The sequence below is a fragment of the Mastigoproctus giganteus genome, chromosome 2 (genome assembly GCF_048544385.1).
Source record: "Mastigoproctus giganteus isolate SK-2022 chromosome 2, ASM4854438v1, whole genome shotgun sequence".
Lineage (NCBI taxonomy): Eukaryota > Metazoa > Arthropoda > Arachnida > Uropygi > Thelyphonidae > Mastigoproctus > Mastigoproctus giganteus.
In genome coordinates, this window is record NC_143576.1 from 33,647,817 (window position 1) to 33,672,937 (window position 25,121).

General features: G+C 38.1%; 1 protein-coding gene across 10 annotated transcripts in view; it reads left to right on the forward strand.

Annotated features, from left to right (window-relative positions):
• The window catches only part of LOC150089257 (semaphorin-2A-like), a 1,190,084-nt gene that overhangs the window by 1,144,730 nt on the left and 20,233 nt on the right, over nt 1-25,121 (forward strand). For all 10 annotated transcript variants that reach the window (XM_090388614.1, XM_090388640.1, XM_090388608.1 and 7 more), the window contains 2 exons: nt 5,702-5,853; nt 10,551-10,597. In XM_090388614.1, the coding sequence (XP_090244740.1) occupies nt 5,702-5,853; nt 10,551-10,597 (199 nt within the window). The remainder of the gene's footprint in view (nt 1-5,701; nt 5,854-10,550; nt 10,598-25,121) is intronic.

The window sequence follows — 25,121 nt, forward strand, 5'->3', positions numbered from 1 at the left end:
ATGGACACTGCTCAACGTGGACTAATGTTATTAGTGGAGTTCCTCAGGGTTCAGTGTTGGGTCCATTGTTGTTTTCTGTATTTATAAATGATATTGATGATGGTGTATCAGGCTTAATGTCCAAGTTTGCAGATGATACCAAGGTTGGCAGGGTTGTTAAGGACACTACTGATACTATGCTGCTGCAACAGGATCTGGAAAGGTTGAGCAGATGGGCTGAGAGGTGGCAAATGAAGTTTAACATTGACAGATGTAAAGTACTACATATGGGAAACAGTAACCCCAGAGTAATATATCAACTCTGTGGTACTACACTGACAGTAGTAGAGAATGAAAGGGACCTTGGGGGTGGTTGTGCAGGCAGATATGAAGTTTTCTGAGCAGTGCAGACGGGCTGCAAGAGTAGCTTATGGGTGTCTTGTCAATGATATACAGGAATTTTTCTAGCAGGGATAAGGAGGTGATTATTCCCTTGTATAAGGCAATGGTCAGGCCACACCTTGACTACTGTATACAGGTCTGGAGGCCTCATTTCAAGAAGGATGTAGAGCTGCTGGAACGAGTACAGAGAAGGGCAACAAGATTAGTGAATGGAACAAAGGGTTGCTCTTACAAAGAAAGGCTTAAGTTTTACAGTGTCTGGAGACTAGGCACCAGCGAGGTGATCTGATAGAGATGTATAAAGCCTTGAATGGTTTGAGTATGCTCAATGCTGATGGGATTGTTCCTCTTGCTCAGAATAATCACCTGAGAGGGCATAAATTCAAATTGAGGAAAGACAGATGTAGAATAGATGTGAGGAAATTTGCCTTTAGCCAGCAGGTAGTTGATTAGTGGAACAGACTTCCATTCCTTGTTGTGGAAGTTGATAGCCTAAATAAATTTAAGGCTCAGCTGGACAGGTATTTCAAACGAATGGAGGGGTGAAATGGGAGTGGTTTTTTTTGGCTGATGCTGCATAAGCTTGCTTTCTTGCATCATATGCCTCTGCTAATGCTAATGCATTTCCCACTGCAACTCAGATTTCCTTGTTTTTCTCTTGCAGTTAATAATTTTTATTTTAAGTAACTCTCTACCTTCTTAAAATAACTAAGAGGAGAGCCCAGGAAAAAGAAAGTCCCCTTTTCTTTAATTTAAATGAGCTCTACTAACTATATTAATCTCTATGCTGCTCTGCCAAGTTGACTCCACATGGCAGGATTGGTAACTTGGTTGGAAAAGATAAATCCCCCGAGGCAGAAAGTAGCAAACAGGAGTACCAATAATTCCTCTAGGCTGTCAGGTGCAGCCCAGATGACAAGAATGATAGGTGACCCCAACATTATTGGAACTGCCAAATGGTAGAAAATTGACATTAAGACATGCCAGCTGTAACTTTTCTAATCAAACATTCTATCAACAAACACTCTTTAGGCAAACTATCTCTTCTTTCAGGATTCAAAAAGAACTGCAAAGTATAGCTAAGCCCCCAAAGACTGTCAAGAAATTATTGAGATTGGGCAATATCCTCATTAAAACAACTAAACCCAAAACACTCAGAGCACCTACTAAGCATCAAGTGTTTTGGAGGGTTTTCAGTTAGAATAACCCTGCATACATCTTTAAACACATCAAAAGCAGTAGGTTCATACTGGGTCCACCTTGATATTTCAGAAGAGGAAATCTTAACTGAACTTGAAGATCAAGGAGTGATTGAAATAAAAAGAAATGGCCGCATTCAAATTCTTACAGGGAAATTGACATGGATTCCATCAAAACAGTGATAACATCAAGGCTAAGGCTGCCCTGCATGCTTTACAGGATACATATTTATAAGCAAATGAAGACCCTTGCTTGTCTTTCCAAATCCAGGAAAGAACCCAAAACTTCTGAACAGTTGCTGCCCAATTGCTGACAAGTTGCTTGTGCAAGATCCTGAAAAGAATAGTCAATGCCCACCTCATGTGGTATTTAAAAGCTAATGACCGCCTTTCCAAAACACATGTGGCTTCCAAAGGAATTAACACCTGACTGTTTAATAAGACTAGAAACATCTATTTGAGATGATTTCTTCAAATATGAACAAAGTGTCAGTTTTCTTTGATATGGGAAAAGCATGACATGGCTTGGAGATTTAACAGTCCAACATATTAAACACATCTAACAGTTCAAATATATCCTTACTGACTGTCCTCACTATCAACAGGACAGAACTGCTTTCTCTGACTAATCTTCAAGAATCAATATCACTAGAGCATATTATTTGTGATCAGGCAAATATTAATGAACTTTACTGCTTTCTGAAAAAAAATTGAACTATATCATCAATTCTGAATAGGTTTCTAAAACAAAATTGAAGTGGCCTCAATTCTGAATTATTTCCTGACATTACTATGGATAGTTTCACTACAGCCAGTGCAGCTTATGCACCACTAAACGCACGCACATGCTTGTATTTGATAATAAGTTGACATTCCTACAACATATCCATCAAGTGCAGATGAGGTGCACGAGGAGTCTAAATCTCCTATATGCTTGTCTCATCTAATAATTGGGGAGCAGATCACTTCGCCTCTGTCATGCACTTGTCCGATCTTAATTAGATTACAAGACTGAAGTGTATGAATCTGCTAAAAACAGTATACTTTGGTTACACACAATTTGTCACCAGGCCATCCACATTGCTACTAGTGCATTTAGAACATCTCCCGTCCAGCAGCATTTATATATCGAAGCAACTGCACCACTCTGTTGCTTCAACAAAAGTAGTTGTCGCTAAGATATACTTTAAAATTAAAATCCTTGCCAGACCACCCTATGTGGACATCTGTTTTCGAGCCACAATTGGTAAATCTCTATAACAGCTGTAAATTGCGAACCATCCCTTTAGTATTCGTGTCCAAGAGCTGCTCAGAGAGCTTAATATCATGGTAGACAAAGTTGTCTAGTCATCATTTCAACCCCTTCTACCCTATAATTTACAATCCAATATATTACAATCCTCCATCATGCAACTTTGTCCTTAAAAATTGGGGATAGGCCAGTGCTCCACCTTTTGTCTACCTACAATTCAGTGCCACCTGTCGAGCTGCATACTCTGATTGCATGCTTGTCTTCACTAATGGCTCGGTCAGAATTATCTGTGGGATCTGCTGCCATTTCAGATTAGCACAGTATCTGAGAAGATTCCCAAGAATGCAGTATGTACATAGCAAAGTTCTATGCTATGCCTTGAACTACACTGAAGCTAATAATTATCAGAGGTGTATGATGCACAGTCTTGTAATTCTTTAAGTGCATTACAGGCTTTATCAGTGATCAAATATAATCCTCATACACTCCTGCCTAGGGTTCAGTAGAAATTAGAAATATTCTTTAGAAAACAGGCCTTGGGCTTCACTATAATTTCTTGTAACAAGCAGCAAACTAATTCAATTAGACTTTATTAAAATAAAATATAATAAAATACAATATAAAATATATAACATATACATAAATAAAGCACTAAAACAATGTCAAAATAAAATAAAAGCTTTAAAATACAACAAGAAAATTAAAATGAAATAAAATAGTAGATTTCAGGGCAAGGTTCATCAGCTAGTTAGTGTATGGTAGAGGTCGGCAACCTTGTTTGATCTTATTAAAAAAAAAAAAAAAAAAAAAAGAATCCGAAGAGCCCCACCTAAGCTCACGCTGGGGGGAGTTTAAGAAATGGAATAGAGTGGGAAGGTGTTTTATTAAAAAAAAAATATGTGTATATTTTGAAATATTATTTATTAATACTAAAAAAACATAACAAACATCCAATATGATACAAGTTAATGTGACTTTTTCTGCTGAATTTCTTGAGCAAGTCTCTCAACATCAGGCAAGTATGCCCGTAATTTTCATCTTTAAGCATGCTGAGAAACTCGCATTGTTCAGACAGTTTCTTGATTTATTTTTAAATAATTCGTGTTCGAAAATGCTTGCACTGAAACTAATGCTATATTCATGTCGCTGCTCGCTACTCGCCGCCCTTCTTGTACATGTGGGCTAAAAGTTAAAGAGTCGCAGTTACATGTTCAAAGAGCATTTTTCAAAGAGCCGCAGGTTGCCGACCCCCGGTGTATGGCATACTGAGTATATATACAGTGATCGATATAACAGAAAATTACTGGGCAAGATCATAAAACCACAACTGCAGTGCTGGTGACATAGTTATGAATGCATAATGTATGCCAGCACTCATTGCACTGTAGAATGGTGGTCTCCATAATGGGGTGTATATGAACTCCCCTATTGCGATTCATAGTAAAACTTGAGGTGCTTGAGGCACTCCACATAGTTAGCTGCAGTCCTACTATGAATTGCTAACACATTTTAACAATACAGTGCTAAATAAAACACAGAAGAAACATACAATAGATATGCGGATAAACTGTATATGTACTTGCATTACAATTGTTTTTATGTTATTGAAAGAGAGAGAGGTGGGAGGCAGGAGAAGGTTTGTTTGTTTGTTTGTTATTTGGTTTTTAGGAGCATTAGCAACTAAGGCCATATTGCTCCGGGATATGCGGTGGTCATTCCCTGACCTCTCCGCATCCTCCGTATTTGGTGGTGACGGGCTCGAACCCTGGTCTAATCAAGCGTGTACTACGCACGGCTGCTCCTTCCCACCTGGCTAAGGAGACGCAGGAGAAGGTTAACTGTGTTAACCATTCCCAATATTAGTGCCATCTGTGAGCACATGCAAACATTATTATTGGCAAGTAATACAAAAGGTCAGTGTCATATCTGCTTTTCTAAATTGAAGTGTGCGTGCGTGCGTGTGTGTGTGATGGGTAAACATAAAAAACCTGCATATGTAAAAATTGTGATATGGTGTAATGTGCAATTTTAAGAATTATTTGCATAAAAATAATGTTAGCCAGTGTTATTAATGCCTAAAAATATTTTTGCCTGAATATTGGTTGTATTCTATAGTTGATTTGCCTGTTGCTGGAAAAAAAAAAAAAAAAAAAAAAATGTTTTGAGGATGGGAGAAACCATGAAATATACTCACAACCATCTAAGTTTCCATACCAATTAAACAATAACCCATGTCGCATTGTCTAATGCATATTCAAGAAATAGTATCCAAGTTTCTTTAATAATGCATTCTAGCAAAAGGCCAATCAGTCAGTTCAAATATTATATCCAGAGGGGTTTCTTTCATTATTATTATTATTTTAATTAACTGTTTATCAATATTATATAATATTATTTATCAATAATAATTAATCATATCTTTAATTTGATAATAACAATTTTTGGAATTTCAGTTCTATGTAAAAATGTTAATGTATTCTGGTATAAGCTGAATATTCTTTTAATGCAGTACATATGCAAAGCAGTAATTTTTCTTTTACCCACTGGTAGTACTCCAGATTCAACCTGGAGTACTACCAGTTCAACTAGGTTATCAACTTGATAGTACTCCCGGTTCTATGATTAATTTGCTTAACTACAATAAAAATTTAATTTTTCCTTGTATATTACACTGATTTAATTTTTCCTTGTATATTACACTGATTTTAATTTTTCCTTGTATATTACACTGATTTTAATTTTTCCTTGTATATTACACCTTAAAAGAATATATATCTCAAAAAAGAAGCATTTCACTATCACAAATTTTAAAACTGTTTCCTTATTATATTTTGCATAAAACATTAAAATCCTGTATTTTGATTTACAGCATAAATCATTATATGTAGCATCTGATTCTGTACTTCGCCAGTTTGATCTTGTAATGTGTAAAGGAAGATATGAAAACTGCCTGCGATGTATACAAGATCCATATTGTGGATGGGATAAAGAGCGAAGTGAATGCAAACCCTTTTTTACAGGGTATGTTATGGTTACTAATTTTTGTATATGATAATCAGTTTTATTTTCTGTTGCATACAGTGATTAAAGTTATTCTCATGTACGAGGGACATTAAAAAAATAAGTTACACCTGCCGCCATCTCTTGGTATAATTGCAACAAATGTGGCACCTGTGTGGAATGGAGTTCATATTGTGTACTCCTGGTAGGTTAGTTTTGTTGACGTAGCAGTAACATTTGTATAGGAGCAAGCGTTCATAATGGCACACTCAGCTAGAATGTTACTCCAAGTTCAAGGTACACAGAATGGTATGATTTTTGTGGGCATCTGAATTGTTCCAAGATTCATAGTGAAATAATGGCTGTGTATGAGGAAAATACAATGTTGTGTCCAGCCATAGTGAAGTGGTGCCAGCAGTTTGAAAGTGGTCGCACAGAATTGACAGATGCTGATCGAAAAGGAAGGCCATCAATGTTGACCACTGCAGACAATGTGATGCAGGTTGATTGAAATGATTTGCAATAATCGAAGACTGACAGTCACAGAAATGGCAAAGGAATTGGATATTTCGATAGGCAGTGTTCATTCCATTGTCCGTGAACATCTTGACTATCACAAATTGTGTGCACGATGGGTTCCTCGTTCACTGACAGATGAACACAAAAGTCTGTTTTCTGTCTTCTCTAGCCTTCCTTCAACACTATTCTGTGGAAGGCCATGACTTCTTATGCCACATCATCACTGGCGATGAAATGTGGGTGCACCATTTCACCCCAGAAACGAAGAGAGTGTCTATGGAATGAAGACACACAACATCGCCTGTGCAGAAGAAATTCAAAGTTGCATCATCGTCAGGAAAGGTCATGGCTACTGTGTTTTTTGACTGTGAAGGAGTTGTTTACACAGAATTTATGGTAAAAGACACTACAATTAACGCTGCCTCATACTGCCAAACATTACGGTCTTTGCGAACAGCCATGAAAAACAAGAGACCTGGAAAGTTAGGCAAAGGTGTTGTCATTCAGGACAACACCACGTCACACAATGCACGCACAACACAACACTTTTTCCTTTGAAAACGATGAGCAGGTGCAAACAGCAGGCTGAATAACCAAGGAGTGGATTTCTATCATCAGGGAATCGAACATTTAGCCACATGTTCCGAGAAGTGCTTACACCAACTCAGTGACTATGTGGAAAAGTAGTGCAAGGTATGTGCTTTCTATTGCATAATGTTACATACCTCAATAAATGTCTCTTGGGCTACAATGGTCAAGTGTAACTTATTTTTTGAATTACCCTCATAATTATCACTCAGTTAGCAGGTCTTAGGCCATAAAGCTTACCTAGGTTTAAAAAAAAAAAAAAAGGTAAACTGCAGCCATTATCAACCCACTGCAGGATGGAAGCCTCCTCAACAATTCATGTTGAGGGAAATGGACTATAATCTGCCACATTGGTTCAGTGCGGGTTGGCAGATTGACTGTATTTAGCAGTCAGGAGCTTGAACCCCTGTCTACTCAGTGTGCTACTGCACTCCCACTCCTAACCACTGGGCTATGGAAACCTTGTGATTGGCCTCAATTTTAAATCGCACACAACTCAACCTTACCTGAAATGTAGGAGCTGAAGAACTTGTTGAGAAACACAGGAAATAATAATGTGAAGTAAATATACACTACATAACATACATATGGAGATAACACTGCAATATATGCCTATAACTTTCACTTATTTAATAAATTCAACAGGTACATTAATTAACTATACATTTTTGAGGACTGTGCCTCCCTGTGTGGTAAAAAAATTAAAGCATGAATATAATAGCCATTACATTTTCATCACATTTGTGTACAGTGATTACACTCCCATTCTAAATAGCACAAGAAATACAAGTAACTGCATTTATCAAATTAGTTAAAATACACAATGCAGTTAGTTAGTTAGTTATTTGGTTTTTAGGAGCATTAGCAACTAAGGCCATATTGCTCCGGGATATGCGGTGGTCATTCCCTGACCTTTCCGCATCCTCTGTATTTGGTGGCGACGGGCTCGAACCTCGATCTAATCAAGAAGCGTGTGCTACGCACTGCTGCTCCTTCCCACCTGACTACGGAGGCGCCTCACAATGCAGTGCAGTGCCTTGTGTTTTTACATCAACTGCATCCTTGTCTAACACTATGTTATAGTTATGCATTCTGTTAATAGTATATAGTAGTAAAAAGGTCTAAGATCTACAATTATTAATTTCTTATATTTATTATATATTGTAGTAGTGAACAAATTCCAAAGATTTTCAAACCTACGTGAATGTGAAATAAAATGATACAATATTCAAGATATTTTTTTTATTTTCTTCAAATTAATAACTTTTATCATGTGAACAGTAAATAACTTAAATCCACAAACAAACAGTATGATACCCACCAAAAATCAAATGGTTGATAACTCCAAGTAGAGCCCACTATATCCGCAGTTGCTGATGCACCTTAAAAATCTACAAACAAACAGACAAACCTGACCTATCTGAACCAGTAAAGTAAATGGCAGAGAGCATGCAGTGTATATACCAGTTTAAATATTTTAAACAGTAAAGCAAACTACAGTTATGGCTTGGCAAGACGTTTGTGAACATTCAGAATTCTTTTGAATAAAACTTTCACACAGAACGAGAAATTGTACTTTTGTGGAAACTTGTCTTTTCATAATGCATTTTGTATCACGCAACAATGGCTATGTTTATATCCCATTCATTTTTTTTAAATCCAAGATGAGTATCAAAATATATATATTTTAAGAAGTGAGACTCCTCCACATACCAGTTGTCTGTTATTTATACTTGGGGTCAAGTGAACAGTACAGCCCATGTTTTGCAGTGTTTCTACAAAAGATGAAATGCTATTTTTCAGTGATTTCATTGAAAAAAAAAAAAAAGAAAAAAGAAAAGGGGTTTTAATAGTATCAGTTTGTTGATTAAATAAAAATTAGGGAGCTTATTTTCTAACATTAATAAAAAAAAAATTAGGAGCCAGTTTTAAAACTTGCTTATAAAATAAATGATTACAAGTCAGCAAGTATTTTTCATCAGAAAAAAAAAACGGACTAGTTGAAAAGGACAATGACGAAGAAGAAGACTGATGTTATAGTTACTTTCGTAGATGCAGCCAATATGGCATAAAATCTGATAATTTCTTAATGGCATAGAAAGATTCCATATAGTGTGTTGGAGATTTGCAGCATTATAAAAGGATTAATGGGGAAACCCTTGTTGAAACAGACATTAGAAATAAATTACAGAACTTTTTCTAAGAGGTGAGCACTTTAATTAGAGTGACTTCTTACTTTACGCATGTTTAAATTATGCAAATTTAAAATAATGCGTGGCAACCGTATTTACAAAAATCATCACGAGAGGCCAACTTGATAGCTCACCATTTTCTCATTTTGTTTTGCTAAAGATTGTCGATTGATCATCTATTGGAAGTGCATAATTTTTTTTTCTTTTGTGCTTATTTTTACTTATTTTGTTTTTATTATTACCCTTATGGCTAGTAAGAGTCCTCGTAGTTCTAGTGGAAGTGATGGTAAGCACTCAAGGAAATAGATTTCGCTTGAAATGAAACTGGAAATGCTTAAGCACTACAAACGAGGTGAGAGCACGGCACACATTAAACATGCTCTAACACTGAGTGTGAGTACATTATGTACTATTCGAGATAGTGGTGGTCCCTTAACTGCACAAAAGTCTATATATGCTAGGTCAAGTTTGATGGAACGCATGGAAAAAATGCTTGCTACATGGATGAGTGACCAAAAAAAAACATTAACATTAGCCTAGCACAAGAAAGAGAAAGCTCGTAGCCTTTATGATGATTTAAAAGAACACGAGGATGGGGAACTTGAGCTGTTTTCAGGAAGTTCAGGATGGTTTGTAAATTTTCATCGGCGGTATGGTTTTCACAATGTGAAAACTTGTGGAGAAGCTGCATCAGCCAATAAAAATGCTGCGGACGCATTCCTTGCAAAGCTGAAGGCAGGAGGAGGGGGAGAACATACCCAAAAAGATATTCAACCTCGACAAAACAGGTTTATATTAGGGGGGGGAATGCCTGATTGCACTCATTTCCATTGCTGGAAAGACTGCACCTGGCTTTAAGGCAGCAAAAGATAGCTAACAATTCTGTTTGGTACTAATATGGTGGGTCATAAACTGAAACCTGTGTGCACTTACCACCATTAAAATTCTAGTGCCCTATATGGATAGATACGAGAGTTACTCTCATAGGATTATTTACTCTCATTTATTTTTCTCATAGGATTACTCTCATTTTTTGGATTATTTATATTACGCATGAATTTAAATTGTGCAAGATATTCTAGAATGCAACCCTCGCATAAATTAAGAAGTCACTGACATTTTTATTGTTTCACTATAATGAATATATTTTGATCACCCACAAAACTTCATTGTATTCAGATATATACAGTATTGATTCTACAAAGGAGGAATAAATTATGTGAAACAGCATATCTGTTCCAGCTTCCCTTATTAGTTAACTATTTTCAGTGAATTTCAAGGGATTTCTTTTGCCAATGATGCTAATCATCACTAAATGATTTCCCAAGATATAGTATACTATATCTATTGTGCATATGTTGTTTTATATTTAAGAATGATAAATTAAAATTGACATAACTTATATATGTTTAATTTTAGGTTACTACAAGATGTTACTAATGCAACGCCAGGCATCTGTGATAACTGTAAGTTTACTAAATATTATTTATGCTTCATATAATATATCACTGAATTTTATATTCACGTTTTAAAATGATAAAAAAAAAATAGTGCAATACATTAATTTGTCCTTTTGTAACTATATTTTCTTGATCATAATAGTCATACTATACACATATATAATAACCATTATGATCTCTTTTGGGGGGGATAAATGATGTTAAACCATTATTCAGTGTTTCTCTCCCTTGGGGGGAGGATATACAGGCTACTGTTCAACAGCAGCTAAGCAGGGATGAAATAGATTCTTTCACTGCTTCTATTGGGACATGCAGCAACTAAAGCAGTATCCATAAGGTAATATCCCCCATGAGCAATGCAAGAATTTTAAAGTAAAGTAATTTGGATTATTCATCTGATATATTTTTGGCATTCCCTGAAGTTAAATACTACTCAATAAAGTACTGATTAGAGAGTATGCTGGTTTGTTATGTATATATGAGGTATGGCAATAAAGTTCCTGGATTGGTGCTGTTGTTGTCATGTTAGATGAGGTTGAAAATAAACAGAAGTGGTATGTTGTAGTTCACTTCCTCCAACAAATGGTGGTACAGTGATTGTTCAATAGACTGATAGGGTGCAAGTAACAAGCAGTTATTAGTAGCATTAACATTCCATGTCATGATTTTACACAGTACTGCCATAAATACTGTCACAAAAGTAAGACTCCCGTAAAAATAGAAAATGATATCACAGAGCTGTTGGTTTTTGCATCGTGTAGTACTAATATATGGTTTTCTTTAACAGGTATCATCAACTAGTAAAGGAAGCCAGTGAAAATGGACTGCATAGATAAAGAAAACAGGACTACTGTCATAGGTCTTCGTAAGGCAGGACACGATGCACCTACAATTTTCAAACTTCTGAAACCACTTGGAATAAGCTGAAGATTTGTCTACAGGGCAATTGATAGGCACAATGAACAACAGAGAATTGACAGCAAACCTCAGCTCGGCCACCCAAGAACTGTGAGGACCCCTGCAACTATCAAGGCGGTGGATAACAGAATTCATAGGAATTCTCTACGAAAACAGAAAATCATGTCCAGAGAAATGAGAATATCACCAAGATCGATGTCACACGTGATCTAGGGGTGAATGCCTATCACAGGAGAAGAGGACAGTTCCTAACTCCAGCTCTGATGGAATGGAGGCAAAGAAGATCAGAGGGACTGCAGCGTTGGTGCGCAAATGGTAAGCATCGACAGATACTCTTCACAGATGAAAAGATTTTTACTATTGAGGAGAGTTACAACCGTCAAAATGACAAGGTGTATGCCCATATCTCTGCAGAGGCATATCAGGCTGTTAAGAGTTGAAAGGGGGTCATCATCCAGCATCAGTGCGTTAGGTGGGGAGTCTCCTAAGAAGGTGTAACAAAGATGCATTTTTGTGTTCGGGGGTGAAACCAGTGCAAGGATGTACCTGAATGATATTCTGGAGCTGCATGTGAGACCCCTCAATCAGACTCTCTTCAATGGTCAGCACTGGATCGTCCAAGAGGACTCAGTGCTTGCCCAAAAGGCATAGATCAACCAAATATGGTTGACAGAGAATGTGCCTGAGTTCATCAAGCATGATGAATGGCCTCCTGCCAGTCCAGATCTTAATCCACTTGATTACTGTTTGTGGGCTATTTTGGAAGAGATGGTCTGTAGTAAAAGGCATGCCACATTGCAGAGCCTGAAGAGATCACTGGAGCATGCTGTGGCCAATTTCCCGCTGGATGTTGTGCATACTTCTATTGATGAATGGCCGGAAAATGAAGTCTTGTGTAAAAAAAACAAGGGGTGCATTTTGAACGAGTGTTGCATTGCTTCATTTGTTGGGTGTTCAAGAATAAACCCACAGAGTTTTGAGTTCCTGTGCCTTCTTATTTTGTGGCTACATGCAGTAACACATATGACAGTATTTATGGTAGTACTGTGTACAATGTAGAAACAAATGAATATAAAATTTTGCTTTAAACTGGAAAAATCTGCAACAGAAATGCAAGTAACGTTAAAATCTGTTTATGGTGATGAAACATTAAATCGTACCAGTGTTTGAATAGTAAAAGCGGTTCAGAAATGGACGCGACTCAGAATGACCCAACCTCTCAAAATGAGGACAGAGTTGCAAAAGTTCAGGAAATTGTGGCAAGAGATTGCCATTTGACCCTCAGAATGATGGCTGATGAATATGAATAAGGAGATGATTCATCAAATTCCATGAAGATACAGGGAAAAGGAAGGCTCTGTAAAATTTGCCTCAGATGAGCATAATGACCCAACAAAGAGTGCCATAATGTGCAGACTTTGTCCAGACTTGTCAAAACAGTCGTAATTTCCTCAGCTATATTATCACTGGAGATGAGCATTGGATGTTTCAGTATTACCCAGGAACAAAAATCAGAGCATGCAATGGACTTCAAAATCATCACCAAGGCCTATAAAATTATGGTTACAGGAGTCTAGAATCAAGACAATGATGATCATGTTTTTTGACAAAGGTGTGATTCACAAGGAATTTGTACCTGAAGGGGAGAGCCAATGCTAAATTCTACGTATAGATGCTTTAAAGACTATCAAAGCTCATGTCCCTGGGTGAGGCTACAATTTTTAGAGAAAGGCTGCTGGTTCTTGTTGCATGACAATTGCCCACGCCCATTCTGCATTTCTTGGGAAGAAATTTCTGATCAAAAACAGCACCCATACCACCAGAAGGTGAAAACTGCCCTCAAAGGAAAGATTTCAGGATGTTGAGGACATAAAGAAAAATCTAAGCACCAAACCAAACATCACCTACATCATCTCTTTGGATACATTCATTGACTCATTCAGAAACTTTTAGACTGGTCTCATTTTTGGAAAGATGTAGAGTTGCTAGAATGAGTACAGAGAAGGGCAACAAGATTGGTGAGGGGAACGAAGGGATCCTCTTACCAAGAAAGGCTTAATTTCTGAAAATTGTAGCATCTGGAGACTACGCACCTGCGAGGTGATCTGATTGAGTTGTATAAGGACTTGAACAGGTTGAGCAGGCTCAGTGCTGATGGGATTCTTCCTCCTCTTGTTCAGATTACGAACATGAGGAGGCATGAATTCAAATTAAGGAAAGGCAGTTTCTGTTTGGCTTGAATACATTTAGCATGCTCAATGTATTCAAGTATTATGTATTATGTATCTTCCTCTTGCTCAGAATAATCACCTGAGAGGGCATAAATTCAAATTGAGGAAAGACAGTTGTAGAATAGATGTGTGGAAGTTTGCCTTTAGCCAGCAGGTAGTTGATTGGTGGAACAGACTTCTATCTTTTGTTGTGGAAGTTGATAGCCTAAATAAATTTAAGGCTGAGCTGGACAGGTATTTGGAATGAATGGAGTGGTGAAAGCAGAGCTTGTTGTTTCTTTCTGCTGATGCTGCATAAGCTTGCTTTCTTGCATTGTGTGCCTCTACTAATGCTAATAACTTAAAAGAAAATATTAAAATCATTTGTAAAAAGCTCATGTTAGGATTAATAAATTTTCGTTTATTCTTTTAATGAAATGGTCTTCCAGAAGTGCGTTATTTACATTTGTCAGAACCTGAATAATGAGGAATAAACCAATGGATTGCACAAGATAGACACATCCTTTGTTCTAAGTTATAGTTATCATTTTAGAGTAAGTTTGAGAAAGCCACATATACATTTAGTTTAAGAACACAAGGGATATTTATCACACTAGTATAGCTAGTATATTAATGCTATGAGTATAGTAGATAAATTTGAGGATTTAAGAATTAGATCAAATGTGAGCATTGTAGGGATACCAGAAACATAGTGCCACTGAGACATAGAGGATGTTAAATTTGAATATGGTGAGTACAATCTCTATGGAAAGAACGGATAGGAAAGGAGTGGGAGAGGAGTTATGCTCTGTAAAGAAGCTGTTGTTGTTGTTGTTTGGTTTTTAGGAGCATTAACAACTGAGGCCATATTGCTCCGGGATATGCGGTGGTCATTCCCTGACCTTTCCGCATCCTCCATATTTCGTGGTGACGGGCTCGAACCCCGGTCTAATCAAGAAGCGTGTGCTACGCACTGCTGCTCCTTCCGACCTGGCTACGGAGGCGCCTGTAAAGAAGCACATGGAAAGCAGTGCATATGGTTGATGTAAATGGCCAGTGTAAAAATATCCAGTCAATTTGGCATGATATAAGCAGTAAAACGAAAAATGAGAATAAAAGTATGTTATAGGTCGAATGACTCAGATGACTCTAATTAACAGCTATAAAGACAAATAGTGGACCAATAAATCAGAATGTATTATAGTATTATAGTTATAGTATCAGAATGTATTATAATGTATTATTTGAACAATTCAGATATTGATTGAACTTGTCGATTTATCATTACTCAGCAGCAGAACTTTTCAGGATTTATTGGATGACTGCTTTCTACATCAGCATATTAGTGAGGACAAGAGAAAGCAGTACCCTTGATCTTATTATTATAATTATTAGCCATATGGTGCAAGGAAGCCTGAGGCTTATGCTGCACCAGCCAAAAAAAAAAAAAAAATTTTTCGGAATTACCCCGAGAGAGAGAGAGAGAGAGAGAGAGAGAGAGAGAGAGAGAGAGAGAGATAGAGGTGGGGGGGGATCACCAAGAAAAAGAAAATTGTCTCATAATCTGGATGTATTCTTTCCCAAAAAGGTTTCATTCTACATTTTTAAAGCCAGTTCAAGCATCTCTTTTAGTTTTGTTGGTGGATTCTTCAAATAGTCTAGCAGTAGCGTGCAGATTTGAGGTCCAACAAAAAGTCCTGCTTTGATTTTTTTTTTTTCATATGTAAGTGATGGGATTTAGTACAGACATACTTGAAACAATCTCTTTATTCAGGGCCTGGACAAATTGTTTCGTTAAACAGAGCTTTTTATGCAGAGGAGGTAACGGTACTTTGTTTTGATCTACTAGCAGCTCATCTGTAATGTTCTCTGAAGCTCGTGAGACTGTCTTGGTGACCACACTTTCCTTTCCCAACGTATTTCTTGCTTGCTTATGCCACTTGCATGGAAAGCAAGGCATTTTTGTGTAACCAAGTTGGTGGCCAAGTAGCATACCAATTACTTTAAAATCTCCACACACACACACACACACACTAGTTACTGTGATCCTTATACCGAATTATTTTCAGAAGAACCTTAACATATTCATAATTTTATTTTAAGTGTGCTGAATGGACTACAGGAGTGGATGCACACTTCTTTCCATTATGAAGAACTCCTTTGAGGCTTTGCTTTGATGAGTCAGTAAATAGCCTCCACTCTGGTAAAAAATTCCAGAAAAGTTCATAACTGCTGGAACGTTGTTGCAATATATCATTGAGCCTTCTTCAGAAAAATGGAGAACCAATTATTTTTCACAATGTTTATGCCATGAAAAGACTTTGTGGAGCCAGCAGATCCTTGGCTCTCTGTAGACCCTAAACAGCCCTGGTCCACAGTTGTGAATGTGTTCATTGCAATAGTTTGCAACACCCTCTACACCACAGATGTCAGATGTGGGATGTGATGGTTCAATGGTGGAGGTGGTACTGCTAGTTCAGATTCAAGGGCACAGATTCAGCCTTATAGCTGAAGTAAATGCTGTTAGAACACAATGCTTTACTTGTTATTCACATTATAACCCACTACATTTATGGAACAAGATTAATGGTCAGTAATATGGTCCCAAGGTTCCCTCCACACTGTCATGACTTTCTTTTTACCACATTTTCACTATTGCAAGCCCTCCACACATGGATGGCACACCTTATGTGTTGTGTGGGGGGGAAGAGGCAGCTTTTATCATGGTGACCTAATTTAATTCCCAAATATGTAGCATATGCACTTTCACAAATGATATTATATCCTCCCATTGTTTCACCACTGAATGCAAAAGAAATGACTTGCAGGTCTTGACATCTTTGGGCTTCTGTACCAAAGCACTTTGGCCATAATTTTTTGTGATGATCTAACATTTCAAGGTCTTCCCCTCACTGGAGATAACAGATCTGTCTATTCCATAGCATGGTGTTTAGAATAAGGGTCATAACAGAAGATCCAGGTCCCATCATCTGTTATCTGGCCTTTAAAAAAACTCCTTGAATGTTACTGCACTCCTGTAATAGGTCTTCTCTGATTTTCTGAGTGTAGAATTTCATTTCCCTTACCCATTTTTAACATATTTTCCTGTAATCTAATGTGTTTAAAATGGCTAAATGGCACTTCTCTTTGACCACCTCAGTGATTGCATCATTGAACACATGGCTATTTTCCTGTCTTTTTGAATCATTTTGTTCAAGATATTACTATTTCCTTCAGTGCACACATACTTTGGTCTTCAGCTCCTTGGCTGGTCAGAAATGTCAATGGCTCCTTTAAAATGTGCAAGTCATCTATGAACATTGCTTATATCAGTAGTGTCTTAGTGGTATACCTTCTTTAATTTTGCATGAATCTGGACAGCTGAGTTTTTCTCCTGAAGTGAAAAGAGACTATCACCAACCACTGGCAGAAATGTATATCAGTTTGACTGTTCATAACTTCAGATCTGTAATAGACAGAAATTTTTATTTTAGTATGGTTATGTCTTAATTTCTATACTGGCAATATATAAAACTTAATAATGCTAACTCAATTAAAAAAATTGTAATTCAGGAGGCATTACCTATGGATTGACCCTTGTAGTTTAATCAACCATTTAAAGCCTTAAACACTTCAATCAGGATCTCCTTGCAGATGCCTAGTTTCCAAACACTGCAATTTACACTCATGTCTTTCTTGTTAAGCGAGCTATTGTGTTTCCCCGACTGAACCTGTTACTATTATCTGTAACCATTCCAACAGATCCTCATTCTTAAAATGAGGATTTGCTGGAATGGTTTCGAAATCTGCATGCAGTATTCAAGCTGCAGCCTCATTTCCTTACACAACAGGATAAACCTTTGTTCTTGCTACCAAAATTCCTTTATATCATTCAACAGAACCCCATGAGCTGTCCTAGAACTAGCTGCACTGCTCAGACAACTTCAGGCCAGACTGTACAATTATCCCTAGGTCTTCCTCAGCTACCCTGAGAGTGATATAATCCAAATAGTAAATCATTCTGGTATTATTTTGGATTTCAGGAAAGCTGTTGCGCATGGAAAACTATTGTACAAATTGGAGCAGAATAGTATTAATTGTAAGTTGCTACAATGGATAAAAGGATGGTTGAGTGGGAGAAGACAGAGGGTGGTAATTAATGGGTGCTACTCTTCGTGGACTAATGTTATTAGTAGAGTCCCACAGGGTTCGGTCTTGGGTCCTCTCTTGTTTTGTATATTTATCAATGATATTGATGAAGGTATATCAGGCTTAGTGTCGAAGTTTTCAGATGATACAAAGGTTGGCAGGGTTGTTAATGACAGTAAAGCAGTGTGCTACTGCTACAGGATCTAGATAATTTGAGCAGATGGGCTAAGAAGTGGCAACTGAAGTTTAACCTTGACAAATGCAAAGTACAGCATATGGGTAGAAGTAACTCCAGAGAAACATACCAACTGTGTGGTATTACACTTAAGGTGGTAGAAAATGAAAAAGACCTGGGAGTAATTGTGCAGTCAGATACGAAGTTTTCTGAGCAATGCAGACAGGCTGCCAGGGCAGGTCATGGGGTTTTGTCAATGATATATAGGAATTTTGCTAGCAGGGAGAAGGAGGTGATTGTCCCTCTGTATAAGGCAATGGTCAGGCCACGCCTTGAGTACTGCATACAGGTCTGGAGGCCTCATTTTAGGAAGGATGTAGATTTGCTTGAGCATGTACAGAGAAGGGCAACAAGATTGGTGAGGGGAATGAAGAGATCCTCTTACCAAGAGAGGCTTAAGTTCTGCCAATTGCAGTGGCTGGAGACTAGGCACCTGCACGGTGATCTGATTGAGGTGTATAAGGCCTTGAATGGGTTGAGCACGCTGAATTCTGATGGGATCCTTCCACTTGTTCAGATTACGAACCTAAGGGGGCATAAATTCAAATTAAGAAAAGACAGATGTAGAATAGATGTGCGGAAATTTGCCTTTAGCCAGTGGGTAGTTAATTGCTGGGACAAACTTCCATCTGTCGTTGTGGAAGTTGATAGGTTAAATAAATTTAAGGAGGAACTGGACAGGCATTTGGAGGGAATGGTGTGATTTTTTTTTTTTTTTTTGGCTGATGCTGCATAAGCTCATACACTTGCTTTCTTGCATCACATGCCACTACTACTACTACTATTGCTGCCCAAATGTGGTACCTTACATTTATCAGTGTTAAACCTCAAATGCCACTTTTCAGCGCATCTGCCTAATTATCCAGATCTTGAAGTAGTATACCCTGACTACAGTCATTAACAACCCTTACGAGAGAGTAAATTTTATGTCTAAATTAATATCATTACTGGATATTGAGAAGAATGAGATGGGTCCAAAGTTCTTTTACACACACACACACACACACACACACACACACACACACACACACACACACACACACACACACACACACACACACACACACACACACAAGGTTTGATCAAAAATTTCTGTGAATGTTGCATAAAGTTCATTTTATTTGGTGATAACTGTTTATGCTATTGATATTCTTCATTATAATCTCTATAAGACTGAAATAATTTACTTTTCATGTTTTCTCTTTTTCCCTTTGGGAGCTATAAATCTTGTCCTCTGGATCAATGTTTGCACATTGTTCAAATGTCATCATTCTCAAGAAATGAGAAAAATAGGCATTTTTTGAAAGCAGCTTTCTGCTACACTGGTGCATAAGTTAAAAATTTGTGTGCGTGTACTGTAAACATAAGCCCACTCACAATCTTTTAGCTACCCCTGTGCATCCAAGAATAAGATTGTTCACTGAACTTTCTGATCAAAGTTTGTATGTATTATTTAGTTCAATCATTTAGTTTCCACAAAACTAATCGCTTAAACAAATGTGATTTACAAGTGTTTAATAATATAATTTATTTTGTTAATCTTAACCACGTACATCATGCCTTTCACACAACACAACCCCTCGGCATGGACACCTGTACATGGTGAGGGGACCTCCTAGTGATGCTGCTGGGCTTTCAGATTAACATCACTGGGATCTAACACCTTCAGTGAGTTGAAAGTGCTTCTAACACTCACAGTGAGTTCCCAACAAGTTGAAACTCGTTCCAACCAGAAACATCATATTGACATTTAATTTACACATCTCCTAATGAGATCAAAGCTGGCTATATTAACTGCCCAGTGCATCCATATGTACCAAATCTTTATCGTGCTTTAAGTGCCAAAAATACAGACACTCGCAAACAGCTTGTTGTGGATCCCTTACATGCTCTCGCTGTGCTGCAAAGGACCATGAAACCACATCCTGTTCAGCTTCGAAACCATCATGCATTAACTGCCAAGGAGAGCACCCTGCTTATTCATGAGCATGCCAGAGGTGTAAAGAAGGAAAATAAATTCAAAGACTTAAGGCAGAGGCTGAACATATCTTATCAGGAGGGAAGAAAAGTGGTGAAACATATAAAATATTAACAAACCCACCTATGCTCAGAAGGTAGCAGGGAGATGTTCCATCAGAACTCAGACAGAAATGACCATACCACTAAAAGAGTCATTCACTCCCATCGCATGCTGCCTGCTAAGTTCAATAAAACCTGCACAGAAGGTACATTCAAGAACACAGAAGACACATTCAAGCTCTCAAGAAAAATTGGATGTTGGGAAGGAGGTACATGACGAAACAGTATTGGAACTCTTTGTAGAGAAGGAAATGGATACGGGACAGTGTTCGTACTTCCTCAAAAAAGATAAATCCAACACCGACAAAAGTAAGCCCTCGGCACCTTGGAAGCTGTCTGATGGCAACACCAAGCCCAAATAATGGCCAAATTTGTATAATGGAATTCCCATAGATTCCTGCAAAATACTGATGACATCAAGGCCCTCCTGCATAAGCCAGTCTTCATTTGCTCAGGAGATATATTTAAAGGCTGAAAAAACTCATCAATTCATGACACTGCTAGCATACACAAGGACAGAACTGGGGATGGACCTGCCCATAGAGTAGTTGCAATCCTTGTGGGAAACCAATGCTGCTTTCTACTAACTTAGAAGCGGTAGCAGTTCACTTTACAGTTGAGTTTCTATTAACAGTCTGTTCCATTTACTTGCCACCTGTGGCCGAAATCTCCCAGAGAGACCTTGATGATCTCATATCATAGTGCAGCTGCCATCTGTCCTGCTTCTTGGATTTCAATGGGCATACCACCCTATGGGATAGTGCTGATATTAACAGAAGGGTATGTGTCATAGAGATTATGCTCACTGACAATAACCTCTCCCTTCTAAATGTGGAAACTAACAGGGATAACCTGCGTAAGCAGGTTATCCCTGTGATAACCTGCTTACGCAGTGGTTAATCAATCTTCCACCACAGTAACCTAAAAGGTTACTGTGGTGGAAGATTGATTAGGCTGACTGGAATGCCTTTCAACATCTGGCAGCGTTTGACATCACTGCCGTCAGTCAGGAGTTCATCAATGATGCAGTCATATATATCACAGAAAATATTGTCCAAGCAGCTGCAAATGCCATTCCAAAAACATCTACTTGGTTTCAGCCTTTTTTGCACAGCAGCAAAAAAGGCCCAAAACAAAGCCTGGGGGATATTCCAACAATATCCTACCACTACCAATCTAATAGCTTTTAAACATGCATATGCCAAAGTTGGTTGGTTGTGTGGTGCATGGACATGAGCCAAAGCAAACTACATTTTCCATCAGAGTCAAAATGAATCATGGATCTGTTTATGCTAATCAATCTACCAGTACCAAGGTGGTCTGGGATAAAATCTGGAAAATGAAGGGAAAATATACATCTCACTCTCCATCAATTCTAGAATATAATGTATGCACTATTTCAGAACCAACTGCAATAGCTAATGCTCTTCAGGAAACAAGACATCAAACATCTTTTCAAACATCACTGTGATATCTTTCTATTCTCCAGAGTTCCTGGTCCTGAAACAAAAAAGTGAAAAACAGTTACTACGTTTCACACCAAACTGCTTTTATCACTACAATGGGAACTGTTGAAAAAACACCTTCCAGGTGCATTTTAGCCACAGTAGCTCTTGCACCAAGGATTTTTAATCAATCAATCAAACCCTACAATGGATTTTCACTAAAGAGTAACTTAAAAAGCTCTCACCCTTTCTAAGGCAACTGCTGTTGGACCAAATGGCATCCATTATGAAATGATTAAACATCTTTCATCAAAATCAATGGATCACCTGCCCCTTCTGTATAATAGAATCTTTATTGAAGAGCAGTTTCCAGATGCCTGACACATGGCATCATTATTGCTTTTGCAAAGCCAGGAAAGGATCCTAAAATCCATACTAGACAGCTAGTCCTATTGCTCTGACTAGCTGTCTGTGCAAAATCCTGGAGAGAATGGTTAATTTTTGTTTAATATGGAATTTAAAATCAAATGACCTCTCCTGCATCCAGTGGGGGCTTTCAAAGGAACTGGTCCACTCTGGACCATCTTATTAGATTGGAAACATCCATCTGGGATGCTTTTCTAAAACGTGAACATTTGTTGTGTTTTCTTTGATGTGGAGAAAGCATACAACACAAGTTGAATATCTGGCATCTTAAAAGATCTGCATAGCCTCAGTCTTAGAGGGCATCTCCCTGATTTTATTAAAAACTTTTTAGCCAGTCGTTCTTTCCAAGTTCATGTGGGATCCTCACTCACTCGTCCCTTTTGCCAAGAGGAGTAAGTACCACAAGGATCAGTATTAGGTGCCATGCTTTTCGCCATCAAAGTAAATTCCATCACAAAACAACTTCCTCCGACTGCAAAGAGTGCCCTTTGTGTTGACAACTTTAGCATATTTTCTCAGTCATGCAACATGCAGGTTATTGAAAGGCAACTGCAACACCATTGATCACCTTAATTCCTGGGCACTTACTAATGGATTCAGGTTCTTGCTGCAGAAAACCATTTGCTTACACTTTTGTTGTAAACGTAATCTTCATCCTGAACCTGAATTAAGACTTGGACAAAATGCTATTCCAGTAGTGTCAGACACAAAATTCTTGGGACTCTTATTTGATAAAAAGCTGAGCTTTCTAGAACTTATCTGTCAACTCCATACAAAGTGTATGAGAAGACTAAATATTCATTCTCTTTCCTCCACATGTTAGGTTACAGACCGATACACCTTACTACTTATCTAATGTGCACTTGTATGATCCAAACTAGATTATGGGTCCCAGGTATACGCTTCAGCCAGAGACAGTGTACTTCGATGGCTGGACCCTGTCCATCAGGCACCTCCGTAGCCAGGTGGGCAGGAGCAGCAATGCGTAGTACACGCTTCTTGATTAGACCGGGGTTCGAGCCCGTGACTACCAAATACGGAGAATGCGGAAAGGTCAGGGAATGACCACCACATATCCCCGGAGCAATATGGCCTTAGTTGCTAATGCTCCTAAAAACCAAACAACAACAACAACCCTGTCCATCAGGCTATCCATATCGCTACTGGAGCATTTCACACATCTCCTGTCCAGAGCCTATATGTGGAAGCAAATGAACCACCTTTGCTGCTTTGACATAAGCAGTTGTCTCTAAAGTACACTTTAAAACTGAAATCCCTGCCAGACCATCCTACGTGGACATCTGTGTTTAAGCCATATTGGGAAAATTTGTACAATGCCCATCAGACTGCCAATTATCCATTTGGTATTCATATCCAAGAGCTACTCAGAGTTTAACACCACAGTAGACAAGGTTGCCGAAACACCAAAGCAAACCCTTCCACCCTAGCATGCTCATATTCCATCATGCAACTTTTCCTTTAAGAACTGGGTAAAGTCCGATACTCCATCTGTCTACCTGCAGCCCTATTCAGTACACTGAGCTGCATAGTCCGACTTCCTGCCAGCCTACACAGATGGCTCAAAGTTGGAATCGTGTATAGGATCTGCTGCTGTCTTTCCAGACTACTATATCTCAGCAGATTCTTCCTGAATGCAGCATATAGAGTTAGCCTTGGATTGTATTAGAACTTTTCAATACCAAAGGTCTATAACACATTTCAATTCTTCTTTGAGTGTATTACAGGCTTTATTATCATTGAGACACAGTTCCCACCCAGTTCTCTCTCAGGTTCAGCAGAAGATACATTCTCTTTATGACCACAGTTTGATACTTGCTTCTGCTGGATTCCTAGCCACATTGGGATTAAGGGCTGGGGCGGGGGGGGGGGGGGGGGGGGGGGGAGAGAGAGAGAGAGAGAGAGAGAGAGAGAGAGAGCAAATAAATTATACCAAATAAAGCCTGTAATTGAAACATGGCAGTCTAGTCTGTGCAGGAATCATAGCGAGGAAGTTGTTCTTGATAGGCTCCGCATAGGACACAGTCATTTCACACATTCATTCCTGCTGAGGACAGATAACCCTCCTATGTGCAAGTCTTGTGACAGTTTTATCTGTAAAACATATTTAGACCAATTCCATTAATTTTACACATGCTCGTAATATATGTTTTACCGCTTTTACTCATCTGGGCCTTATACACTCAGTCAGATTTTATCAAAAAATGACCACATCAGATGTTTTTAAATATCTACATTATTAATTTTTACAAATATATATAATTTTGTGCATATATTTTTAGCCTGACTATACCATAATTTATTCTATTTTTATGTTTGTGTGTATATCTTGATGTGTTAACCTTTTTGGAAGGTTACCAAAAACCCTTTATCTCTTTTATGGAATGGTCATGCCACAATATAGCCTCAGTTGCTTTTGTGCCAGAAAAACAGAAGAGAAACAAACTAACCAAAACAACACAACTCGGGACATTTTTTTATTATTATTATCATCATCTGTTTATTCCAGTAAAGGAAACCACCCTGGGGTGGCAAAGTGCCAGGAGGGTGCTAAGTACATATCAGGGTACGAGATACTATGTGCAGTGGGTTACATATACTGAACATGTAGACGTTTGAACTGAACACGTTTTTCATAGAAATACTATCCCCATTACACGCACGTGTGTGTGTGTGTGTGTGTGTGTGTGTGTGTGTGTGTGTGTGTGTGTGTGTGTGTGTGTGTGTGTGTGTGTGTGTGTGTGTGTGTGTGTGTGTGTAAAATTCTAATTAAATCCAAATGAATCGAATATTAGACAGCAGAAAAGTGCAAAATTAAGTGAAAATAAAAAATAAGGATAGTAGAGCAGACATCAGTGGCAGCAAATATGCAAACACCACAACATGTTGTGTGTATTTAACTGTAATTTCAATGTTTCAGTAAAAAGAAATGATGCCAGTAGCATAGCAAACCAGTAGAGTGAAGAAGAATTTAACATTCAAAATTAAGAATAGAGTACTGTTGGAAAAGAGTACTCACCAAACACTATTATCAACTCATCTGTTTTTGA